Source organism: Crotalus tigris, unplaced genomic scaffold, assembly GCF_016545835.1.
Source record: "Crotalus tigris isolate CLP2741 ecotype Arizona unplaced genomic scaffold, ASM1654583v1 scf7180000020888.614114, whole genome shotgun sequence".
Lineage (NCBI taxonomy): Eukaryota > Metazoa > Chordata > Lepidosauria > Squamata > Viperidae > Crotalus > Crotalus tigris.
In genome coordinates this window covers 328,487-350,341 of record NW_024098239.1, presented here as the reverse complement: position 1 = coordinate 350,341, position 21,855 = coordinate 328,487, and the positions used below count along the sequence as shown (strand labels likewise).

General features: G+C 47.4%; 1 protein-coding gene across 1 annotated transcript; it reads left to right on the top strand.

Moving 5' to 3' along the window:
- The first annotated feature begins 1,675 nt into the window (after window positions 1–1,675).
- On the top strand, window positions 1,676–8,720 carry LOC120319608 (ras-related protein Rab-11A-like). The gene is made up of 5 exons (XM_039368652.1): window positions 1,676–2,039; window positions 4,199–4,394; window positions 4,970–5,163; window positions 6,224–6,304; window positions 7,434–8,720. The coding sequence occupies exons 1-5, from the start codon at window positions 2,000–2,002 to the stop codon at window positions 7,574–7,576; spliced, it is 654 nt and encodes a 217-aa protein (XP_039224586.1). The 5' UTR covers window positions 1,676–1,999; the 3' UTR covers window positions 7,577–8,720.
- The last annotated feature ends 13,135 nt before the right edge of the window (window positions 8,721–21,855 follow it).

Below are 21,855 nucleotides of genomic sequence, written 5' to 3'. Positions count from 1 at the left end.
ATCCAGAAGACCTCCATCCCTGAGGACCAGGCAGGTTTAAAGGGGGAGTGCCCAGGGCAGGAGGACAGGTGGAAGAGGCTGTAGGACCTCAGACCAGCATAATTCCCTCTCCAACTTCTCCCCCCCAGGGCAAAATTCAGATTTGATAACCCCAGTGGAGAGAGAAGTCCACTTCTCAGATTTCTTAGCCCCTCTGCCCCTCGGTCAGCAATGCCTGTTTTGACTGCCAATTTCTCCTCCTGTCCCATCAGCTGAAGGTCGACTCCATCATGCTCTGCTCCTTTGACTTTTCCGCTGGGGATCGCTGTCTCTGTGCTCTGGCTGCCTCTCTGCGCCAGGTTGGATTCCTTCCTTCCTGAGGACAAACGTGCCACGATCACTGCAGGTTACAACAGGAGTCGGCACGGAGATGTCCAGAAGATTGTCACTTTGCAACAAACAAATTTAACTAGTAAAATAAAAAAAATAAAATAAAACTTAGAACATGGAATAATAATAAGAAGAAATCTTGCTGATCAACTGCCCTCAAAGAACCGCCTTATTACACGGTGGGAAGACTGTGAATGCTTTTGACAAAGTGTCCCATGACAGAGTGATGAGCAGGCTACTTAAGTATGGGCTGCCTGATGGGTCTCCTGGGTATCAAATTAACCTCGCGTGGTATCTTAGAACTGGTTTAGTTGGTATAAGTTTACATTTGGCAGGGAACCAGTTTGTTTTCAGGTGTGTATCATGCAAGAGGCCAGGAGATCAGGGCTCACCCAGCACCCCTAAAATCACTCAAAGGAAAATCCAGGTTACTCAGGCAGGCGTTTTCCCAGCAATGAAAAAACATTAAACTGTCAAGTGCTGATTTTTAGTCTGGTTCAGACCTTGAAAGGATTGGTTAACCGGGAATCCCTCCTCTCCCAGCAAGATCCATGGATTGCCATTAATGGAGCCAAGCACTCCCTGAGGACAGGCCAAACTCTGCCCTAAGAAGAATGGTGAATATCAATGGCTGTTTAAAAAATGGATTTGGTGTAATTATCAGAGCTAGGGAAAAACGACCAAAATGATTTTTCCAGCCCCAAACAACTGTGCTTCCTTAATTCAGATTGAAGCACAGATCAGATGCATCACGAGAGGGTCAAAGTCACACATACTGTAACTGGTCTCTTCCAGCTGAGCACCACAGAATGTAGATGTAGGTAGCCCTCAGCTTATGTCACCAATTGGGACCAGGATTGCCATAGCAAAATAAGGTGAGTCACTCCTGATTTTATGACCTTTTTTGGCCACAGTTGTGAAGTGAGTCACAGGGTCATTAAATGAATCCAGCTTCCTCATTGATTTTGCTTGTGGGAAGCTGGCTGGCGGGGGCGGGGGAGTTTCAGGCAGTGATCTCATGACCCTGGGAAACGACAACTATTGTCAATACATGCCTGTTGCCAAGCGGCTGAATTTTGAGAGGCCATGGGGATGCTGCCTCCCTCATAAGTGCAAGGACAGCTCGTAAATCCCTGTTACATTGTTGCTGTATCTCCAAGCATCGCCAAGCAAAGGGTTATTGAGGACTACCTGTTCTTCCACCTTTACCTGTGGATCTGGAAACACACAAAGGGCAAAGCTTTGCTGTCAGTAAACCTCAGTCAGGACTTTCCCAAGAACAGCTGGTGGGCAGGTAGGCAGGCAGGGAGAGCCCAGACGGGCGGATGGGGGAGGCTTCAGACCTCTGAGTAAGTTTCTCTCTGCAGCCTCCCCTCCTCCTACCTGCCCAGGTGAGCAGCCCAATAACCCGCCTGCAGTCAGTAAAGCTGCGGGGCGAGGCCGGGCCAATCAGCGCCACGGGGGAGGCGCTAGCCCAGCCGGGAAAGCCCGACTCCAACCGGCCAGCCGAAGCCGGCCAGACGCGGGAATTCGCCAGGCCGGGAGATCTGCGCCAGCGCTTCCGGGCGAGGAGAGACGCGCAGGTGTGGCTGACCTGCTCTGTCGGGAGGCAGCGCAGAAGTCCGGGGCGATGCGGGGCAAGGACGACGAGTACGACTACCTGTTCAAGAGTGAGTGAGAGCTGGCACACTCGCCCCCCCCCCGCCTGCTCGCAGCCGGAGCAGCCCTTCGCCCCCCGGGTTCGCCTGCTAGGTGGAAACGCTGCTCCTTTCTCATTTCCCGGTTCCGAGGCCGTAAGAGGCCTGGAAGCGATTCCTCGGTTTCGCCGGGGCAGTTTCGCAGAGCCGGTGAACTTTCTCTGGCTGCCCGTTCGTGGGAATCCCGCTTCCTTTTCCTTCCCGCTTCCCACTCCGGATTGATCCAGCCCTCAAAGCGGCACCGCTCCCGCGGAGGAGCCTTCGCGGGGATTCACCTGACTGCTCCAGGTGGGCTGGGAGGAGACCCCCCCTCCCCAATTTCCGAGCCGACCTAGAGGCGTCCAACCTTGGGAACGTGACCTGTGGACTTCAATTCCCAGAATTCCTCAGCCAGCTGGGGAATCAACTTTCAGCTTTCATTCAATTCGGAGTGGAAAGGAGGAAGGAAAACAACTAGAATCAAGCTTTTCTAGCTGGGGAATTCTGGGAGTCCACAGGTCTTCAAGTTCCCAGGTTGGACACCCCCGAGTTAGATGCTCCTTTCACACATCCGGCTATCCTGAGGTTTAAAGGCCTTTGGTACCCATTTGTCTGTTTATATCAGTGTTTCTCCAGCTTGGCAACTGTAAGATAGGCGGGGTTCAACTCCTAGAATTCCCCAGCCAGCCAGGCCTTTGGTCTCGGGGACTGAGCTGGGGGTTGCCCAAACAGAGTTTTCCAGCCGGTGAGTCAGGGCTGGGACTCAGGGCGGCTTCAGGTGTGGGACGGGCCACATGCCACACACCTCACCTGCCAGTTTGTCAGAGGCCAGGATGAGGGACCTGCCAGGGACCTCAGGAGCCTGGGGATTTTGGTGAGGAGGTCCCCTTTTGTAGGTCTCTGGGGTGTGTGCATCAATTATGCACGTCTTTCATGCACAAAAATGGAAAGACACACTTGTTCACAGAACTGAAGAGTGGATTGTAAAAGTGACGGAGCTAGCGGAGGTGGTCTTAATTAAAGAGAAGAATTTATCTAGTTTTTTTTCTCCTTGGAAAACGCTTCTCGATTTGTGCTAGAAACTGAAAAAAATGATTTGATTTTAGGTTTCTAGAATAATCTTGGTGTTAATAGAAACAGCTTGAAATGTTGTGAAGTGGAAAACAAAAGGTTAAGATGGGATTTTTCTTATATTTTACTGCACTGAAAAAAATTGGAAAAGTCCGCATTTTTATTTTATAATGAAACATAAAATAATAAAAGGAAGAGCAGAGTCTTCTCTCTACATAAAGAGGCCTGGAGTTGCTTTGTGACGCTGCCTTTACTGTTCTGTCTCCGCCTTCAGATGGGGCAACATTCAGAACGAGTCTGCTAGCATCCTTTAAGCCTAGTACATTTTATTATAAAGCTGGTGAGAGCTGTAACTTTTTCTTTGGATAAATGGTATGGCTTAACTGGTGTAGGATGATGGGGAGGCAGGGTCTTCAAGAGCCAAAGTTGCCTACCCCTGGTCTAGATCAAAGGTAGGCAACCTTGGCTCCTTTATGACTTGTGGACTTCAACACCCAAAATTCCTGAACCAGCCATGCTGACTCAGGAATTCTGGGAGTTGAAGTCTACAAGTCATAAAAGAGCCAAGGTTGCCTATCCCTGATCTAGAGAGAACTTTTGCATCATGTAACAATAATAAGGTGTTAAAAACCCAGGGTTGTTTATTGATATTTTCTGAAACAGCCTTAAACTTATTGATGAATATAAACCTAGCTGCCCTCTCTTCTGTTGGGCTGGTGAACTATTTTATCCTTAAGTGGCCATTTTGTGATCAATAAATCTGTCTCTATCTATCTATCATCTATCTAATCATCTCTCTTCTATGTATCTAGCCTTTCTCTAGCATCCAATCATCCATCCATCTATCCATCCATCAATCATATGTAGAAACTTCCATCTCCCTCACCATATTCGGGGAGATTCAGGTTTTGATGTCAAATTGCTTGGTGCAAAGCCTGGCCTATTCTTTGGCTCAAAATAATTCAGAAATGTGGATGAGATAAACTTCCTTACGAAAACAAAAACCAAGCACAAAACATCGTTTTTCAGAGGGGTCTCCTGAGGTATTTTAATTAATCACAGAGTCACTTGCCTCTTTGCAGTCGTCCTCATCGGGGATTCCGGTGTTGGGAAGAGCAACCTGCTTTCGCGCTTCACCCGGAATGAGTTCAGCCTGGAGAGCAAAAGCACCATTGGGGTGGAGTTTGCCACGCGCAGCATCCAGGTGGATAACAAGACCGTGAAGGCCCAGATCTGGGACACAGCTGGGCAGGAGCGCTACCGGGCCATCACTTCCGCGTAAGAGACTTGGTTGCTGCCTCTGGGTGCCCAAGAGGGAAGGGAGAGGGCAGCTTGGCTAGGCAGGGCCTTCTTTTCTAATAGAAAAGTTAAAGGTGGATATCGCCCTCTAATCTGGTTCCTTGATCTGTGTTAGCTTGCGAAGGCTCCCTGGAGCCCAGTGCTTCTGCTTGGGAGCTGAGGCAAACATAACAAATCCATCTAGGGTAGTAGTTCCCAACCTTGGCAACTTTAAGCCAGGTGGACTTCAACTCCCAGAATTCCTCAGCCAGCCATGCTAGAAACTGGAAGTTTCCTGCAAAAACATCATGAATTGTGATCACCTGACCATGAGAAGCTGGAAATGGCACTTAAATCAAATATAATTTTCTCGGCTTGGCAAGATGGTCCTGTGAGGTTTGTTCTGGCAATGGCCCCGATTTCTGTGCAAAGCCTGGCAGCCCCCTGTAAAGGAGAGGACCGGAGGCCATGTTGGGGTCAGTGCCCCCCGTTGGTGGTGGGAGGGAGATGCTGCTGACGGTCTGGTTCTGCTGGCAAGTGACTCTATCTCTCCTCACTTCCCCCGCCCCCTGCAGCTACTACCGAGGGGCCGTCGGTGCCCTTCTGGTTTATGATATCGCCAAGTACTTGACCTATGAAAATGCAGAGTGCTGGCTGAAGGAGCTACAGGACCACGCGGACGCCAACATCGTCATTATGCTTGTGGGCAACAAGAGCGACCTGCGACACCTGCGGGCCGTGCCCACTGACGAAGCCAAGAGCTTTGCAGGTAAGGCTCCCGGCCCATGGAGGAGGAGGAGGCTTCGGAGCCTCTCCTTCACTCAGAGAGATTCTGGCCAGCTCAGAGCCCTTCATCTGTTCCACTTCGCCACAGGAAGTGACTTCAGCACATGACTAATTCATTAGCTCAGCCCTTGGCACCACTGCTGCATCCTTGGGTGAAGGAGGAGAGCCTCGGAGCGTTGCTGTTGGTCCACGTGGTTCAGCCCCCTGCGGCTTCTTCAAGGTTTTTGGCCAGGCGCCTCCTGGGCCTGGAGCAAGGGGCCGCCCTGCAGCCCTTCCTTGGGTGTGGTGTTACTGCTGCACAGAAGGAGCAGTGTGTTTAAGTCCAGCCACCTTTTCCGCTGGCCGTTGGAAGCATGCGGGAAACCCAGAGGGGTTAAGATGTCACTGATTTTTTTCATTCATTTTTAAATTAAGGCGAGGGGCAAAATTAATTCACTTAAAAACCCTTATTTGGACACCAAATTTCCAGCAACATGGTTCAGGGAGCTAAACATGTGTATTTTTTAATTAGAAAAAGACACCTAAGATTCCTGGATTCTCATTCTGAACTTTGTCAGTGTCTTCTGGAAACACAACCCTCACTATCTTTAAAAATGATGGACTATTCTAGGACATTCCGCCTAACTTTTATTTATTTATGTAAGCTACAGCTAAAAAGAGATTTTCCCAAAGGGGCTGACAAACATTTTAAAACCAGAAGATAAATGGTATACATTAAAGCATAAAGTGGATCTGAAAAGCATAAAAAAAGTAACGGAAAGGGAGGCAATCCGCTTTGGGGGCTCTGGGAAGAGATGGTCATCAGGTGCCACCTGCTGATACTCTGAGGTTGGAGCCTAAACCTGGTGTCACTTAAGGAGGGCACCATCTCCGGATTGGTGGGAGATGGGATGAGATTGTTTTGAGCCTCAGCACTTCTGATGGTGATGAGGCAGCTGAGGTCTGAGGAGCACATGAGGGCTGGATGGAGCTTCTCACAGAGAGTATGTGTGGACCATCACCATCACTGATGATACCTTTTTCTGTGTCTTCACCTGCCACAGAAAAGAATGGCTTGTCTTTCATTGAGGCATCAGCTCTAGATTCCACCAACGTGGAGGCAGCCTTTCACAACATCCTGACAGGTATGTATGGTTTCCCTTCATACCTACCCGGGTGGACACAGGTTATGCTCTGCTTGGGAGTGGCAAAAGGCAGGCAGACCCAGCCCTGGCTGACAGGGCCTACAACACTCCTTGGATGTCATGAGCACCAAGAAAGGTTAACCGAAGGTTCCCTGCAGGGGGGGATATTAAGGTCAACACCTGGCTGTGGAGGCAGGCTCCAAAACCAACCTCCTTCCTCCTCTTAGGGATGCCTGGGCAGACATAAAGGCTTCACTTTAAAGCAGTGTTTCTCGACCTCAGGAGCTGTAAGATGGGTGGATTTCAACTCCCAGAATTCCCCCCTCGGCATGCTGTCTGGGGGAGAACTCTGGAAGTTGAGGTCCACCCATCCTAAAGCTCCCGAGATCAGGAAATGCTGCTTTAGAGGAAGCTGTGCCTAAGAGCAGGAAAAGAATAGTTTTGGGAGTGCTTGCTCAACCTTTGACCCAGGGTGCATTCACCCAGCAGATGCAAACAGGTCACCTGAAGCTGGGCTTACTCTAACGTTGTACAGGTTGGTTTGTATTTTTGTCCTTTGTGTGTTCCGTTTCATGAGGCTATTTTGTGCTTCAAAATGTCGTGCAAGTCCAGAAGGTGTCCCTGGGCAAGCAGCCTCTCCTCCTGCTGTGTAGGTGGGTCTCATAACCTCTGCAGGCTTCAGGAGAGGTGGCCTCTTTCCTAACTCTGCAGTACTCAGACTTTCCCTTTGGGAAGGCCACCGCAATACGTGGGAAGTTTTATAGCCCAGCAGATGCAGAAGTCATCTGAACCCCACCCTTGGATGGGTGCCAGATCAAAGCTTTTGGAAATGCCCATGTTCTGACTGAAATGGGAAGAAATCACTTTGGCATGACATCCGTGTTTAACGACTCTCTTTGCAGTGAAAAGATGACAGGATGCAGGGCCATTGGAGAAGCTAATTATAACGATGCAGCACTTAATATACTTCAGAAGGGAAATCAGTGGTGTGCAGGTTGATCTCCTGGGATCTCTGGACCTGAGTTATTTTTTAGCCTTGATTGTCTTCTCCTCCCATGACTGCTTCTGCTCCAGACTGAGGTCGACGTCCAACTCCACTTGGCCTCTTCTCTCTTTTCTTCTCCTCCAGAAATCTACCGGATTGTATCCCAGCGACAACTTGCAGGAGGGCAACCTGAGTCAGAGTTCAGCCACGGGACCACCATTGAGCCCATCAAAGTCTTGCCCACTCAACAGGGAGCGAGAGAGACCCCTTGTTGCCAGAACATCTAACCTCTGGTGGGTTAGAAAGTGAGGAGGCCACCCAGAAACCACCAGGTCTTTCCCTGGCAAAGGAGAGGGCTCCCCTCTACCAGGTGTCTGGCCTACTTGCTTTCCATCCTGCACACCTGTTTATCCACAGGGCTTGAAGCTATCCTTTGGTTCCAGCAGAGACCCCTGGAGGCTGCCCAGTCCTGGATTCTCCTTAGAAGCTGGACTTCAGTCTCCTAGGAAGCCACTGGCAGAGTTTGGGGTGGGGGGGAGGAAGCATGAAGGGGGCTGCTGAACAGTCCCTTGTGGTTCTTGTGGAATTCCCAACTCTTTGCCCCTCTGGCTGGTAGGTAGCAGCTCCCCTGGTCTTGAGACAACTTGAGGGAGAGCCACGGACACGTTGGTCCTTGAGGGTCCACACTCCTGGGTGGCCACCACAGACCAAGGGGTCTCCGCTCTTATGGCTTCTGCCAAGGATATTTTGGGGGACGGGATGTATCTTTAAAACAGGCCACTTTCCCCACATGATCCCAAGTCCTTTGGATGACTTTAAAAGTCCCTGGGACTGCCAAGGAGTCTTGTGACTGATTCCCAGTGCAAACCTTGCAGGTGGGTTTAGCTACCAGCACCCTCCAAGGAAGAACCTGTCCTGCAGGTCTGCCTCAACTGGGCACTCCCCTGAGTCTGTAAGAAGGAGGTTACCTTGGTGATTGTGTGTGTGCCTCTTGTAAAAATGCAACTTGACTTCTAACTGCTGGTATTTAAGGTTGAGGAAGACTCTCTTGGCCATAGGACTCTCCCAGGAAATCAGGTCCTCGTTGCCAGTTGCTGACAATGAGTCTGCAACAATCAGACATCCCCAACAATCTACCTCTCCTCCCTTCTTTTCCCTCTGCTAGAATTGGGTTCTTCTTATCTTTCTGTCTTACCAATATTCTCTGAGGCAGTTCTGGAAAGGGAGCATTACTCTTCTGGAATTGTCTGGACAAACAGATTCTTGTAGGGTCTAGCAGAGACTCCATTTTGATGGCTCCCTTGTGAGAATCCACAAATGATCATGACCCTCGGAGGACATTAATGGATGTTCTCCAAAGCCTTCCCACCAGACTTCTGTTGTGGTCTTGCTCCAGTTGTGTAAATAATAAAACACGGGAATTTTAATGTGTACGATGTGGTGGTCTGGAATTTGTTTTTAATGTCATCTTTCAGATTTTGTGTTTGAGTGTTTAAAAGGTGTCTAATAACAATGTTCTGATGATAATTGAATCGGGGCTCTCCTCGTCTCCCTTTCGAAGCAAACACTTGTCTTGATGTTTGGATGTTGGAGATAATGAGGAAAAACTGGTCCATGTTTCTGGATCCTCAGAAGAAACACTTGGGGGAGGTGAGAGTGGGATACTGATAGTCCTCGACTTATGATTGGGTGCTTACTGACCGTTTGTTTGGGGGGGGGTACTTATGGCCCAGATTCAAAGTTCCTACAGTCACCCTCCTGTGATCATGTGACCATACCTGGTGCTTGGTAACCAGGCTGCATTTAGAGCTCTTTGTTGCATCCTGCAGTCATGTGACCACATTTTATGACAGTTTTGCAAAAAAAAAAACCTGCATTTACTTATGATGTCAAGTAATATTCCCCTCAGCTGCCCTCCTCCACCCTGGCCTGGTCCTGCTTACTCAATGCCATTAGCTGCTGATGGGTGGGCAGCTTAAATAAACTTGGTTTCCATATTGACAAAAATAAAGAAAATTAAGTCTAGCTATTAATAACATTTTACCATTCTAGATCATGGGTCTCCAACCTTGTCAACTTTAAGACTTGTGGACTTGCTGTGCAGGTTCTGAGGTTTTGCTTGATAAAAAAATACAGGAAACCAGAAGTTGCCTTTAAGTGTAATGTTTTTATTCAGCTGAACAAAGATGGGCTCCTCTAAAAGAGAGAAGCCCCAAATTACAAGAAATCTTGTATTTATTTTTTCTGATTACATAAGCAATCCACCCAGCAAAGTTAAAGATTTCACCCAGTAAGTCTGGCACACTGTAGATAAGAAGGGAGAAAGCAGAAGTAGCTAAATGTAAGGATCCACCCCACTTTGCATCTTAAGAAGACAGAACTCTTGGAATAATTCTTCCAACAGGAATCCTTTATTAAGAGAAGTGGTTGCAGGCATGCTAGACAGGACTTGGGGTTCAAGCTCTCCCATTCAAGGTTTTAAGGGGTTCCCCAGTAGTCCCACCCAATCAAACCCCCTTCCAGTGATAGTTTCAAGTATCACAATTCCACCCCTTTTCTTCTTTCTTCCGTCTGGATGGAGACTTCAGATAACTACATGAAAGGCAATTACCCTTCTTTGATATGCTAACGCTTAGAGGTCACAATAAACACACATTCATCATTCAGCCCTTTGAAGTATACTGAAGGAAGTGAGGGCCATAAAGCCCCTTTGCTCTCCCCCTTCTCTCCCTCTTACGGCAGAATCCAGAGAAGGCAGAATTGGGAGTTTCTATATTTGATAATTAAAGATGAAATATAATTGGATTCTGACATTCGGCCCCTCTTAAAAATAAGAGAGATCCACCTGAAAGAAAACACAAGTAAAAAATTTAGTCAGGCTTGTTAGGATACTCTGTGTGAAACTTCTTCAATAGCTTCGGGGCTCTGACATGACGTTTATGAACCCACTCATTTTGTGAGGCAGGGAGGTGTTTCCAGGCAACTAGGTACTGAGTTGTTCCATGATATCTCCTAGAGTCAAGGATCTCTTTTATTTCGAAGTGTTGTTCACCCTCCACCATGATTGGAGGTGGTGGGGGGGGGATTTTTGGCCGTAGAGGTGACTGATGCTCTCTTTTCAGCAGGCTGCAATGAAAAATTGGGTGTATTTGCCTGAGATTTTTGGGTAATTCTAATTCTACTGTTACTGGATTTATGATTCTTTTAATTGGAAAAGGTCCTATATATTTTGGTCCAAGTTTTTTACAGGGCTGTAGGGATTTTAGGTATTTTGTAGATAAGTACACCATTTCTCCTATAATGAATGGTGTAGGCTCAACCCTTTTTTTATCGGCTTGTGCTTTGTATGCCTGCCTAGCTTCATCTAGTGATTTTCTGACTATTGGCCAGGTGTTTTGTAGGTTTTCCATCCATTCTTTCAGTGAAGGGATCGTTGGTTCGTTTGGGGTTAACTCTGGCATAGGGTTGAAACTTTGACCGTTGGCTATTTGAAAAGGAGTGTAGCCTGTGCTGGAGTGGACTGCATTATTGTAGGCGACTTCTGCAAAAGGAAGTAAGTCCGTCCAATCACTCTGTTGGAAATTTAAAAAACATCTCAAATATTGCTCAAGTACCGACTGGCAGCGTTCCGCTTGTCCATCTGTCTGAGGGTGATGGCTAGATGTCAGTCCCTGAGTGGTCCCTAAGAGGGATAAAAATTCCTTCCAAAATGCAGACGTAAATTGCACTCCCCTATCAGAGATGATGCGTTGGGGTGCCCCGTGCAATCTGTAAATGTGCTGGATGAAAAGTTTTGCTAAGGCCTTTGCAGTGGGAATCTTCTGGCAAGGGATAAAGTGCACCTGTTTGGAAAATAGGTCCGTGACTGTCCAGATAACAGTATTCCCATTGCTTTCTGGCAATTCCACTATAAAATCCATGGCTATTTCCCTCCAGGGGGCTGAGGGACTTGCCACTGGTTGTAATAGCCCTGGCGACTTCCCTTGCAACCTCTTTGCCGATGCACAGGTTGGGCAGCTGGCAACATAACTTTCTATGTCCTTTTTTATTGATGGCCACCAAAATTGCCGTTTAATTAAGTGTAAAGTTTTTACAAATCCAAAATGCCCTGCTGATTTTGTGTCATGGCAAAGTGCATGAAAGTTACTCTTTGAGTTGTTGGTATATATAACTTTTCCCCTACCCAAGGCAACCCGTCTCTCATTGTGCACACATTTTTGTTTTTCTGGAACCATTCATCTGTTTCCAAACTTTTTCTGAATTCAATCCCAGTTTGGCTGTCCAGTTGTGGTTTTATTTTGGCTTGGGTTCTTGTGGTTACTGGTGCTGCCAGTTGTGACTCTGCCATTATTGGTCTAGAGTCTGTGGTTCGTGCGCTGTTATATTGGGGCATGCGAGATAGTGCATCTGCCAGGAAGTTCTTTCTTCCTGGTAAATGTTTGAGCTTAAATTGGAATTGGTGAAAATGCTGGGACCAGCGGGCTTGTTTGGGATTGAGTTTCCTGGAAGTTTTCAGGGCTTCTAAATTTTTGTGATCAGTCCACACCTGGAAAGGGATTTTGTTGCCTTCCAGGAACTGTCGCCACTTGAGTAATGCCCAACGTATCCCATAAGCCTCCTTCTCCCATGCGGGCCAGCGCTGTTCTGTTTCCGTGAGTTTCTTGGATGTATATGCACAGGGTTGCAATACTGCATCATCATTTTCTTGTAATAGCACAGCCCCCACTGCCACATCACTTGCATCTGCCTGTATTATGAAGGGCTTGTCCATGTCTGGGTGCCTTAGTACTGGTTCGGCAGAAAAAAGTTTCTTTAGTCTCTCAAACGCTGCTTGGCACTCCATTGTCCATGTTAGTGGCTGGCTAGGTTTTACTGAGGATGTTCCCTTCGTTTTTAGTAAGTTAGTGAGGGGCAAGGCTATCTGTGCAAATGAGGGGATGAATTGGCGGTAAAAATTTGCAAAGCCCAGGAAACTTTGTAGTTGCTTTCTTGTGCGGGGTGGTGCCCAATCTAGTACTGCTTTGACCTTCTCCGGGTCCATTTCAATGCCCTGTGGGGATATGCGATAGCCTAGGTAGTCTATCCTTTCCTGGTGGAATTCGCATTTTGATAGTTTGGCATATAGGTGAGCGGCTCGCAGCTTCTTTAAAACCGCTCTGACAAGTTTGACGTGTTCTTCTTTTGTTTCGGTAAAGATAAGAATGTCGTCCAAGTAAACAAGGACCCCCTTAAACAGGTGCTCCCTTAGAACGTCATTGATTAATTGCATAAAGACTGCAGGGCCCCCTTGTAATCCAAATGGCAAGACTTTGAATTGATAGCACCCCATGGGGCAGTTAAATGCAGTCTTCCATTCGTCCCCTTCCTTGATTCTCACGCGATAGTAAGCTTCCCTTAAGTCTAGTTTAGAAAAAATTTTCCCTTTCGATAGGTGTGACAGCATGTCTTTCATGAGGGGCAGCGGGTATAGGTTGCTTTCACTGATTGTATTCAGGGCCCTATAATCCACGCATAAACGTAAAGAGCCATCCTTCTTCTCTCTAAAAAGGACCGGGGCAGCCACTTTAGGCTTGGCTGGCTCAATGAAACCTCTCTCCAGGTTTTTTTTTATAAATCTTTCCATTTCCTCCTTCTCCTTTGGGCTCATGGAGTATAATCTGGGCTTCGGGAGTTTTGCCCCAGGCTTGAATTCAATGGTACAGTCTGTGGGTCGGTGGGGGGGAAGCTCATTCGCCCTCTCCTCACTGAAGACTTCAGCAAGGTCCCTATATTCCTCTGGTATTTCTGTTAATCTTTTTTCCTCTCCTATGGATGCTTTTTCTATTCTTGATTCTGGTAGCCTCCCTTGGGGTTTTAAGTCCATAGGGTCCCCCTTCGGGAATTTGATTTCTGTCGTCCTCCAATTTACCCAGGGGTTCCATTTTTTCAACCATTCCATCCCTAGAATCATTGGGCATTCCATACCTGGGGTCACCACAAACGTTATGTCCTCTTCATGGTTGCCCAGGGAGAGGTGTATTGGCAGAGTGGCTAGGGTAGCTGGCACCCCCCCTGCTATGGATCCATCTAGCTGGCCAAATGAGATTGGTTGTTCCAGTCTCCTGATGGGATGCCCAGATTCCCCACTAGTGTTGGGCTAATGAGGCAGCGGGTGCAGCCAGAGTCTATTAAGGCTTTCACCTTCACGGCTTCGGGCATGGGGGGGATTAATATAGTCACTGTTTTGAAGATGGGTGTGATGCATCCACTTACCAGGGGTTCGCCCTCCGAGCTGTCATCTGAGGCATCCACCGGCCCTGTGGTGTAGGCTGGAGTTCTTTCCCCTTGGTGAGCAGAGGTGGGGGTTTCTGCAATGTCCATCATTCTCATGGCCGTTTCTTTTGGCTTAACTGAATACTTTCCGGGTTTGTTGATTGGGGATCTGTCTGGGTTGTGTTGGGGGGCCTTCTACAGCTCGATGCCCTTCTCTTCCGCACTTGAAACACCCCATTTGCTTCTTGGCTGTATCCGATGATTTCACCGGTTGGTGTGTCAGCTCAGGCGGGGGGCGGCTCCATTGTTTTCCTCGGCGGTGCCTCTTCAATATGTCGATCTCTGCTTCCTCTGCCAAGACGTACCATTCCTCAGTCGATGTGGGTCCCCTCGGGGCAGGCAAGCATCATATAGATCAGAGTTTAGTCCGTCTTTGAAATGGCCAAGGAGGATGTCTTCTGGCCAATTCAGTTTGCTGGCAATGGCCCGGAATTCTTGGGTATACTCAGCCACTGGGCGTTTGCCCTGCCTCATCGTTGTTATTCTTTCACGGGCTTTGCGATCAGCCAGGGGGTCTTCAAATCGTCTTCTCAAAGAGGACATGAAACGGTTGAAGTTACTGAGTTCTGGGGCATTGGAGTCATGCAAGTTCACCACCCAATCCGCAGCTGGTCCATCCAGGGCAGATTGCACGATCCGGATGCGGGCTTTGTCGCTGGGAATGTCCTGCCCATATTCCTCCATGTAGCTGAGGACTTGGGTTAGGAAAAACCCAAAGCGTGTTGGCTCCCCTTTGAATTTCACCTCCAACGGTGGACGTCTTGGAATGGATCGGTGCCTTCGTTGTGGGTGGTAGTGTCTTCCGTCCAGATTACCATCTGTGGTCCGGTAGGGGGTGGGGGCTCCTGGATCAGTAGATGTCCCTGGGGTTGCAGGTTCCACGTCCCCCTTGTTGTCTCTCCCTTTGCGGCTCCAGGAACTGGGGCGGCCGTAGGGCTCAGTATTCTCCTCTCCTAGAGAGCTGAGAGTTCTCTTCATCAGGTCAATAGCTTTCTCTAGGATCCAGTCTGAGTACGGTGCCCAGCTTCCTCCCTCTTCACTTGCATGCAGGGATTTCTCCATCTCCTGCTTCCATTCTGGTTGCTTGGTCCCCCGTCTCAGGGTCACCTTTCTTGATTCCTTTCCCCACTCACTTTTCTTTCCAACGCCCATCGACCAGCGAGGCTTGTGGTCCTGTGTCTCCACCACTTCTTCTTCTGAGAAATCTGGCCTCTCGGATCCCAACATCTGGCAAGGTTCCAACTGGGTCAGCGGCTCTCTTTCCAGGGAGTTTTCTCCCTCTCTTGCTTCGTTGTCTGACATGGTAAATTTTTGCAAAATCCCCCGGCAAGGGTCTCCCTTCCAGGTGGATTAATTTTGCAAGTCCTGTCTAATGTAAGGACCCACCCCACTTTGCATCTTAAGAAGACAGAACTCTTGGAATAATTCTTCCAACAGGAATCCTTTATTAAGAGAAGTGGTTGCAGGCATGCTAGACAGGACTTGGGGTTCAAGCTCTCCCATTCAAGGTTTTAAGGGGTTCCCCAGTAGTCCCACCCAATCAAACCCCCTTCCAGTGATAGTTTCAAGTATCACAATTCCACCCCTTTTCTTCTTTCTTCCGTCTGGATGGAGACTTCAGATAACTACATGAAAGGCAATTACCCTTCTTTGATATGCTAACGCTTAGAGGTCACAATAAACACACATTCATCATTCAGCCCTTTGAAGTGTACTGAAGGAAGTGAGGGCCATAAAGCCCCTTTGTTCTCCCCCTTCTCTCCCTCTTATGGCAGAATCCAGAGATGGCAGAATTGGGAGTTTCTGTATTTGATAATTAAAGATGAAATATGATTGGATTCTGACACTAAAAATGTTTCCCTAAAGACATTATACGTTCCCGGGTGGGTTAGGACAGTGGTTCTTAACCTGAGCGATATTGCCCCCAGGGGGCGATTTCGTTTTCAGGGGGGCGATGGAAAGAAAAGGGGTGACGTGGGGGCAAAGGAATGAAAAGGGGGCAATATGGGGGCGATAGAGCGAGACGTTTTGGGGGCACTTTTGAGACTTTTTCATACAGTGAATCGCTGTATATCTGATGGAGGGGGGAGCGCTTCTTTTGAAACATCGCATGCTAACTGGCTCTGTAAAACATTTTGTATTGTACTTTTTTAGCATGTACTCCAGTTCGATATTATATTTTCTTTGTGTCTTTTTAATCCTTTTTACAGTATGCGTGACTATATATAGTTTCCTCGAATCTTAATTTAGTTTCAGAGTTTTCATCTTGAAATTCTTAGTTCCTTGCATTGCGGTTTGTTCTTATGCCCATTTATATTTCTTTTTGCGTCTTAAATTTTACTTGTAATTCAGTCATTAAATGTTACTGTTTTTCTTTTCGGGCATTTCACTTTCCTGCAATTGAATTTTGTTTTCAGTGGTTACATTTAAGTGTCTTGAATAAATAAGATAATAATGAAATAAGATAATAATGAAATACACGTATCACGAAGTTTGGGAATAAAGTGACAGGTGGTACCAAAATTTTTCACACAGTTGAGATATGCGAAAAAGACTGGAAATAAATTATTTGCATCGATATGTCCTGATGACAATTTTAAAGAAAACCAAAAAAGTGTTTGGATAAATTGAAGAATTATTTCCTATGTTGTGATTGAGAGGTTATGTTGGGGGAGGGGGGCGATGACAACCTCCTCATTGGCTCAAGGGGGCGATTCATTCAAAAAGGTTAAGAACCATTGGGTTAGGACATTGGGTGTTTTCCTTGCTGTCCTTTTATGACCCTGCATCCATGACTCTGCAAGTGCCCAAAGACAGCAGGGCCATCTGCACATATTCACAATTGATACTTCCTATGCTGTCTCCTAATTCCAGGTCAACATAATCCCCCCTTTTCTACTTTGAGCAGTGCGCAGAAGTATGATCATCAAACTGGAGAGACACAGGATAAGCTTCTGCAGTATGTGGACCACATAATTGAGGACAGGCAGAGGTAAGTAGGGGCAAGTAGTGAAAGATATAACAGAAAAAGATAACAAGGAACAGCACAAAGGGAAGACCAATAAATAGTTCCCTAAACCATCCCGATTCCGGGAGCCAGCTGGTAAGGAAAGAGAATTTACTACTGAAGACTCCCCATACAGTATCAGTAAAAATCTCCAGATCCTCAGGGCGATTCTTGATTCCTTCTTCCATGAGATGGATGGTGTAACTAATATTAACTTGATAATCAGTGAAAAAAATCTGAGTGGACCAAAGCACACACCACTCCTTTGCTGCTAGTACCGTATCTAGTGTTTGGCGATTCTATAACACTACTTCCCTTATTTCTCCCTGTTCCTTACTGAATTGTGTAAATGCCTGTAGGGTGTGGTTAAACATTTCCTCTGTCCAGTCACCTAATTCTATAAAAGATTTACAACTCAAACCAACCCCCATAACTGAGATTACTGCTCACGCAATGGCATTTCCTAGGCCATGAGGTACAGGATAGTGTTCAATATGTTCTTTATGCTCAAGGTGGTCCTCGTCCCATTGATTGCGGATGCGGCAGTTCCAGTCATTATGTCAGATGATACAAACTGAGAAAAAGACCATTCCTACAGTTACATGTACCTGACCAGTAAGCTGGCAAAGACTTGTAGGCAGACAGACCACAAGGAACCACTAGTCCAGATGGTTAGCCAGATAAATGCCTTGTTTGTCTTCTAACCCCCTCAGGCATAGAAGCTCGAACATCAGACATATAAGCTATAAGTCCCATTGCTGCAAACAGGCTACAAACAGCAGAGGGGTCCTTTTTGTAGTCAAGACAAAGGTCTGGTGACATTTATGCCATCCATCCCACATGCTAGTACTTACCTTCCATGTGACCATGCAAGGTGCATAAACCCCTAACTTGTCTGGAAGAAGAATTAAAATGACTAAGGCAAGCTGCTGCAGGGTGCTGTATAGTTGAGCAATCTGCAGCTTTCCTGCCCTCAAACCCAGGGAGTGCCCAGCCCCTTGTGACAATGATCATGCTGAACGTAGAGGCTCCCAGAGGTGTAACTTCCATAACCAATCCATGGGTCCCAGCTGGGGGTATGTGAGTGGAAATCCAACAGTCCATTACATTCAAGAGTTTAACCCAAGCTAGTGCATTCTGCATGTGGGTGTTGGAACCCTAAATTCCTAAAGAGGGGCTGGGAATTGGGAACTACTCTGCCCCTCCCCAGGAAAGATGGGGAAGAATGTCTGTAGCTCCTTGGGCTTTTCAGGCACGAACTTAGGTCCACCATCAGTGTTTTGGGGAGCATCTGGCTGAAATCCTAGAGCTATCTTTTCAGGTTGGGATACTCGAGAAGAGGCTTTTGGGTTTTCCTGTCCAGTGTTCGGATTCACCCCAACATGGGTAAGAAGAAACCGTCCTTGCTGAGATATTGGGGGGGGGCGGCACCGGTTATGGCAAAGCAACAGGAGAGTTCATGCTTGGAGGGTGTGTCAGATTGTACAATCTGACCCATCCCAATCCACAGCAGGTGTCCCCATAGTCATGTCACATACCTTGACCATGACCAGAACCTGACCTCGAACTTGACCACCCTTCCCATACTCCCCCCCCAGAAGGGCAGAGCAAGCTCCACAGAAAAAAGAAGAAAGAGAAACCCAGAATATGAAGAGGAAAATAACATAGAGCAACAGAAAAGAAATGAACAATTCAAACAAAGTACAAGATGGAAACCAAGGTAGAGAGGAGCAACATCCACAACATAAGTAAACAGGGAGCTGGTGAGAGAAAATAGCCGGAGAAGAAGCCTCGAAGGCACAGAGATCGCAGTGACCAAAATGCCCAGGCATCCAGGTCAACATAGTCTGTGAAACAAATGTTCCAGCCCAAGGTCATCCTCAGCGCCAAGGGCAACAGTCCAAGCAACTCAGGGGTCCTCAGCATTGGGCAGTGGGGAAGAAGAGCGAAGGCGGGCATGAAGAATCCCAGTAATCTCGACCGCTGTGTGAGTAGCAAGAAGAACAACGAAGGAGCCTCTTCAGCCTTCAGACAAAGGGCCAGAATCAGACCAGGATGTGACAAGCACCCAACTACCAGGAAGGAAAGGATGGAGTGGATGATCCAATCCTGGATAATGGAGGGCCTGAACAGCTTGAGAAATAGAAGAAACATCATAAGCAAGAGAGTGCATATATTCCCTGAGGGCCTGGTCCCCCCTAAAAAAAAACAACGGAGGAAAGTGGATAAGGAAGAATAGTAAAGAAAGGGCCGACCGTACACGATCACAAAGGGGGGCAGGCCTTTTCCACGTGTGCTGAAGACTGGGACCTGTAGGCCAAATGAAGCTGCCAAACAATACCCAGAGCCCGAGACACCTGCTGGGTAATGTCAAAGTGGGACCATCGTCAGAGCCAAAACCTTGGTATGGGAAGGAAAAAACGGAATAATTTCCTTCAGGAGGGCCTCAACCACCTCACATGCCTTGTTAGTATGACAGGGAAAAGCCTCATTCTATCCAGAGAAAGCACCCACAAAAACTTGCAACCCCGTGTCCATGGCAACTCAGTAAAATCAACCTCCCCAAAACTAGCAGGATCCTGGCCAGCCCCAAGCCTCCCCAAGGGGAACTTAATAATTTCCACAGGTCATTACATCGACAAATCACACATTGCTTGATCATTGTGAGGGCCTTGTTATAGATCCTAGGACAAATGTTGTCTTTTATAAGAAACTCAGCCATGGCCTTGTAACCCCAATGAGTGCTGGCATGCAATTTTTGTAAGAGGGCCCATAATTCATGTTTTGGGAGAAGGCATTTCCGGTCCTTCTCCAGCCTACGTCCACGATAAACAGCACCCAGTCTATAAGCTCTGTGCTCATCCTGTGAAATATAGGTTAGAGCCAACACAGGCAAATATGAGGGTACAAGTGCACCCAGATACCAAGGGGACAGTGGACTTAAAGTGGCAGACTTTGTGATGCGGTTAGCCAAGACATTTCCCCTTCCATGTTTAGTATCAACCCTAACATGCATGACAGCCACCTTATGCGGGAGCAAAACAGCATCCAATAGCCTTAAAATGTCCCGTCCATATTTAATAGGAGTGGTGAGCAAACCACACTCCATCCACAATGCCCCATGTGCATGTATAACACAACACACAAACCCCAAATTTGCTGTCTGTAAATATATTAACCGCACCGTCTGACTTTTCCAAGGTCTTTGTCAAGACAATGAGTTCAGCTTTCTGAGCTGAAGTACCTGCAGGGAGAGCTGCTGCTTCCATTACCTGATCCAATGTGACCATGGCATAGCCAGTTAGCCTTTCTTCCTGTCTCATAAAACTGCTGCCATCTGTATACAGGTGCCTGTCCGCATCCCCTAGTGCAGTGGTTCTCAACCTTTTTAATGCCGCGACCCCCAACTGGTCGTAAGTTGAGGACTACTCAACCGGTCGTAAGTCAAGGACTACTCAACTGGTGCAGCACCGTTTGCAGAATGGGACTTTTGGCGGGCTCAGCAGGGCAGAGACAGCCTGGACAATTCCTATTGGCTTTTGAAAGCCAATAGAATTAGACTCTATTCAAGAGAGACTATTCTATTGGCTTTCAAAAGCCAATAGAATAAAAGGGAGTAGCACAGCTAAGGAAAAGGGGGAAAAAATGGCAGACTGCGTTGTTTGGCGACCCCCGTGAAATGGTTGTTCGACCCCAAATGGGGTCCCGACCCACAGGTTGAGAACCACTGCCCTAGTGGCTGGTCAGTTAAATCCGGCTGGCCAGTAAACACTACAGTAATAGTTTGCACACAATCATGATCACCATCCTGTTCCAGTTGGGGAAGAAAGGTTGCTGGATTGAACCTGCCACTGCACTTGATATGAACTTGTGAGTTGTCAAGGGGAGCAATCAGATACTGCTCCAGACGGGAGGCTATAAGCCAATGGCCCCCATTGGATGCTAACAAGTCCTGGATGGAATGAGGTGTTTCCACTGTGATAGGAGCCCCAAAAGTTAATTGTTCAGCAGCCTCCAAAAGGAGGACAGCAGCTGCTGCAGCCCAAAGGCATGCCGGCCATCTTTGAGCAATAAGATCAAGTTGGAGAAACAGGCCACTGGGTGAGACAAAGTACTAAGGGTCTGAGTAAGGACTCCAGCAGCCACCCCTTTACTTTCAGCCACATATAAGGCGAACGGTTTCCCATGGTAGCCTGATATAAGGGCTTAGCCATTAGAGCAAAGATGGTGGCTTGTAACTTAGCAAGCAAATCACATCCTGAAAGGGGCATAGGGCAATCTGGAAGGTAAAGAAATTGATGAGTAAAGCGAATACCACCCATAAAGCATTCCAAAGGGTTGAGTATTGAAGCTGACACAGAATGGCCATTGGCCCCAAAGACCTGGAACGTTTGTGAGGAAGGGTTTCCAAGGGGCTTATTTAATACTGAATGTGATGCTGCTGTATCAATCAAAAAGGGTATTGCTTTCCTCTGACTTTGAACTTTACCCGGGGTGAAGAGGAAGAATCATCCATAAAGGCAGGGAGATAAAGGCCCCCAGCCTCTCACCCCCCTCCCTTATATCTGGAGCATGGTTGTGGAACAGCACTCTATAGGACAGTTAGGAAGGGAACATAAAAGACATTCCCTGCTCCAGTGGCCAAATGTCATGCATATACAACACTGGCCCTGTCTTAGGGCAAAAGACTGCAGTGGGTGGTCTGGGGATGTGTGTGCCTGGAATCTGGATGACATTGTCCCATTTCTCTCTTGAGGGGGCCCTACCACTCCTCACCATCCTCTTCCACAAGTCCCACTTTTTCCCCCTTCCACTAGAGCTTAAGCCAGCAAGATAATACTTTGTTTTTCATCCTTTTTAGCCCCCCTGGTTATCACTTCTGGTTATGTCATGTAGGCTTTGATAAGCCCCTTCCAACAAGTTTTCTATTGTCAGCTGAAGTCCCCTCCATCTTCTGTAATTTGCACTTAACATCTGGGGCGCTCAAGGAAATCATGTGGACTTTCAACTGGCAACTGATGAACATCATAAATTTTGCCCAAATATTCTGTTTAGGGAGGGCAATTTGCAATGCAGGGACAATAATGTCTTGGAAATCTTTTAAGCTGTAGGACAAAGGGCCTTCCTTTCTTTTTAGCAGCATTTCCTACCAGACATCTTTTCTTGGTTGTTAAAAAGACATCCCGCATCACTTGGAGGTCTGCCCAGTTAGTAGTATAAGTTCGAATAATAGACAGAACCAATTCA